Source organism: Antrostomus carolinensis, unplaced genomic scaffold, assembly GCF_000700745.2.
Source record: "Antrostomus carolinensis isolate BGI_N321 unplaced genomic scaffold, ASM70074v2 scaffold48441, whole genome shotgun sequence".
In the NCBI taxonomy this organism is placed as follows: Eukaryota; Metazoa; Chordata; class Aves; order Caprimulgiformes; family Caprimulgidae; genus Antrostomus; species Antrostomus carolinensis.
This window is the reverse complement of record NW_010297134.1, coordinates 7,271-11,342: the sequence shown is the minus strand read 5'-3', so window position 1 is coordinate 11,342 and position 4,072 is coordinate 7,271. Positions and strand designations below refer to the sequence as shown.

The following is a 4,072-nucleotide window of genomic DNA, read 5'->3' as shown; positions in this document are numbered from 1 at the left end:
AAGAATGGAGACAAAGCCACCTCCTTTTTCTCCTCTCTCTCTGATCAAATTAAAATTCTGCCAGTTCAGGAAGTTTTGAAGAGAATGACAGATGTTTGGATGCCTCTTGCAGATGTGGTTTTCAGATAGCCACACCTTTTTTCCAATCCTGAAATCCTTGAATACTCCATGGCTCTAACTCATGGGAGTTATAAGCCTGGGAAACTAAAGAAAAAATCCTACAGTGACTTTCCCAAGACAGTAAGTCACATCAGCAGCAAAACTGGGGAACAGACCCTAGGACTGCTGCCTTCTGCAAAGTAATTTTGATCATTTTAATGAATTCTAGGCTGTACAAGTTACAGATCCCTTACAAAGAATCAAAATCATTCGATCCTATTGAAAGACTCACATGAAATAAAAGTTGGTGGGGGAAGAACCATCCTCCCCTGCACATGAGCATCCCAGGAATGGAAACTGAAATCAGCTGCCTCTCTGCTGCCTTCTAACAGCCAGTTCTTGTGTGCTCTGCTAGCTCCATGACACGCTGCTCCCACGAGCAGTCCCCCTTCCAGCTCCTTCATGGAGAACCGCACATCTTTGAAGAAATGCTCGGCCTGAAGTTTCGCATCTCTCCAGATGCCTTTTTCCAAGTAAACACGAGTGGAGCAGAAGTTCTGTACCAGGCAGTCGGGGAGCTGAGTCGGGCTGGTGGGGACACTGTCCTCCTCGACGTCTGCTGTGGAACGGGTGAGCAGTGGCTGTGTGAGCCTGGCTCCCAGGCTGGTTCTTTGTGTGCCAAAACTGCTCCCCACTATCTAAAGGCTTATTTTTTTTCAGCATGGATGTATGGAATATTTTTGTATCCCTCATTTCCAGGCACAATTGGTCTATCTCTGGCTCACCAAGTGTCCAAGATTATTGGTATTGAGATGGTGGAGAAGGCAATAGAGGATGCTAGGTGGAATGCAGCATTCAATGGTGAGTTCAGACTTGCCATGGCAGAAAGCTTCAAACTGCTGAAGCAGAAGTGAGCGGAGGGATGCTATGCTAATGAGTTACCTCCATGCAGCAAAGGGTGGTACTTCATATTATACCTAACATCTGGTGAAGACCAAGTCTGCTCAGTTCATGTGGTTGCTTTTTGCTTCACAGGAATTTCAAACTGTGAGTTTCACAGTGGAAAGGCAGAGGCCGTGTTACCACAACTCCTGTCATCGTGGGAAGATTCCCGACCCCTTGTTGCTGTTGTGAACCCATCTCGGGCTGGGCTCCGTGAGAGAATATACTATTTATTTTCATTTTGAAAACAGAGAATTTTGAGCAAGTTCTGTGAGACTTGTTACACTGACTCCAAACCCTCTGCACGCTTAGTCTCTACTTTCTTACTTTGTTGCTGATGCCAGCTAAAATCCCATAGGGTCTGCTGTTTTCAGTGCCTTTATCATGCTTTCTCTTTAAAGCAGACAGCTCTGATCTTTTTTTGATCTTTCATAGGCTCACAAAATTATTTAGGAGAGAAGGAGACTCTGAAGGTCTGTGGTGCAATCTCCCAACTAAAGCAAGGCCAACTTCAGAGTTGTATAAGGTTGCACAGGGCTATAAAGTTCAGTTAAGTTTTGAATGTGTCCAGGGGTGGATACCCTCTCCTGTTTTCCCTAATATAGTTAATAAGTTTTCCTCTGCTGCAGTGTATCTATTGCCTCTCATCCTCTTCTCATGTTCCTCTGAAAACATTCTGGCTCCATCTTCTCTGTAATCCCCAGAAGGCCCCTGAAGATAGTGAATGGATCCGTGCTCACCTTCTCTTCCCCACCCCTCACACTGTCCTTGTGCATGCCGTTCCCCAGCCCTCTCACCGTCTTAGTGGTCTCCACTGGACATGTTCCAGTGTGTACTAGAAGTCTCAAACTGGTCCTGGTGCCCAGCTGTGGTCTCACAAGTGTGTGAATGGAAGGTTTTTCGAGCCTCTGCTTAATTGAGTAACAATTTTTCTCTCATCCTTTGTCCCCTTGGGAAGCAGAAGGATTTCTCCCACTGCTTTACCGTACCAAACTGGCTGAGCTGTTAGCAGTGTGGGTTGCATCCCTGGCCTCCTGAGAGCCTGCATCTGAGACAGGGCATGGCAAAATGTGTATATTCTTTTTTTCCTCGTATTTTTGACAGTTCAGTGCAGTTCTGTGATGCTTGCTGTGCCATCATTCCTTCTGGAGAGCTCCTGGTGGTGGTGGGTCACTGGGAAAGCATGGTATTTGTTTTTGCAGATTACAGGGTTGTGCGAGCCATCCGAAACTGCAAGTCCATCCGAAGGCTGCTCTACATTTCCTGCAAGCCAGAGGGTGAAGCCATGAGGAACTTTCTTGAGTGAGCACCCTCCTCTCTTCCTTTCCAATGACCTTAGTGACAGACCCTGTGATGTCCAGACAAGGACATAAATATCTGGCCTTGGCTTAGGGAGGTTTTTGTTGTGACTGAATGTCACTGAGTGAGTTCTGCAGGTGTGATCCAGGACTAGTCAGTGCATGGTCAGAAGTGGTTTGTGCTTCTGCGTGACTTTGGATTTACCTGCAAGCTGTACTTGGTTTAAGGTAGCGGGTATTATTTGGGTTTTATGTTCCAGCAGGATACTTTAGTGCATCAGTAAGGAATGCAAACATGCTATAATGGCATTGTGCATCCTTCCTGAACAAAGTAGCACATCTGGATGTGGGATACAGAGTCCACTGGGTTCACTGTAGGAACGTTGGCCCGTAGCCACCACAGTGAAGCCAAGGGGATCAGCCACCTGCTTAGGGTTTATCGTATAGCTAAGTCTTTATCTGGGACAAGCCTGTTTGCAGGTGACCAGTCTGTCTGCAGGTAACCAATGAAGGTAGTGCCAAACTGAGGATTATTTCGTAAGGGCATGATGGTTTTTAGCTGGGATAGCTTACGAGAAAGGGAGCTTTAAATCTGCCACTGACTCTTCAGCTTGTCCATGAAGTTTTCAGAGCTGGTTTGGGATTCAGTATTGATGTTTGCAGACCTCAGGCAGTGTAAGCTGCAGACCCTGAGGGACATTAGTTAAACACATGATACTTCCTTTAGTGCATCCTCTGTGCTACTGATAATGGTGGGAAGGCTTCTGCTGCTGGTCTAAAGGATGCTCTCTTTGCTTTCCACAGGCTGTGCTGCCCACCTGACCCAGGGAAGAAGCTGGCAGGAGAGCCATTTGCCCCCACGTTGGCTATACCTTTCGACATGTTTCCTCATACTGCTCATTGTGAGCTGGTGCTGCTGTTCACCCGCTGACAAGGAGGCAGGTATGCCAGCTCTGAGAGCTTGGGAAGCAGCCTCCTACTGTCTTGAAGACTGGAGTCGACATAGTTAGGATTTTAACTTATTTTCTGGAAAGTTGTATAAAAATAAATAATAATTTTGCTCTTACTCTTACTTTGGGTTTTTTGAGTACAGTGTTCTGTAAGGAAACACTCAGATTTCTGGGGGAAAAAAGTTCTCTTTTTCAGAAAAGCATTCTACCACCCTTCCTTTCCCTGCAAACCTCTTCTTGGGCTACTGGTTAAAGCAGCCTGGAAAATACCCTCTCCCTGATATTGGGGGTTTTAAACATTAGTGTGTGAATATGAAGTCCTAAAATCCACTGTATTTTCTAATACTGCCATGCCATTAGTTTTCTTCTTGCTTCAAGGATATTTCAAGTGGTTTTTCAAGTTGATAGTGAACTTGCTATGAAGAAACTGTAGGAATTAGAAATGCTCACGATTCTCTGGGAAAGTGTTGACATCTGGGGTCAGGGAAGTATTTCCTGTATGAACTTCCAAAACCAGTATTGAATCGCTGTCAGTCATGTGGATAAGTTGCAGGCAATGAGAAAGGTTTTTTTTTTTTTCTTTCCTATAAAACAAACTAAAGACAGAACAGATTTCAGTGTCTCTTCTTCCACACCTGCCTCCCCCTTCTCCTTTAACTCTTGCCGATTCCTAAATATGAAGTGCCCTGTGAAAATGTCAGCAGCAACAAGTTATTTCCTCATTAGGTTGCTCTGCAATAGATAATTCAAAAATTTGGTGAGTTTTATGTCTGTCCTGCCACG

At 45.3% G+C, this 4,072-nt stretch overlaps 1 protein-coding gene across 1 annotated transcript in view; it reads left to right on the top strand.

Moving 5' to 3' along the window:
* Positions 1–3,270, top strand: part of TRMT2B (tRNA methyltransferase 2B) — a 5,866-nt gene extending 2,596 nt beyond the window's left edge. Inside the window, exons 7-11 of the mRNA XM_010178482.1 lie at positions 492–729; positions 859–960; positions 1,135–1,254; positions 2,244–2,343; positions 3,144–3,270. Coding sequence (XP_010176784.1) covers positions 492–729; positions 859–960; positions 1,135–1,254; positions 2,244–2,343; positions 3,144–3,270 — 687 coding nt within the window. The remainder of the gene's footprint in view (positions 1–491; positions 730–858; positions 961–1,134; positions 1,255–2,243; positions 2,344–3,143) is intronic.
* The last annotated feature ends 802 nt before the right edge of the window (positions 3,271–4,072 follow it).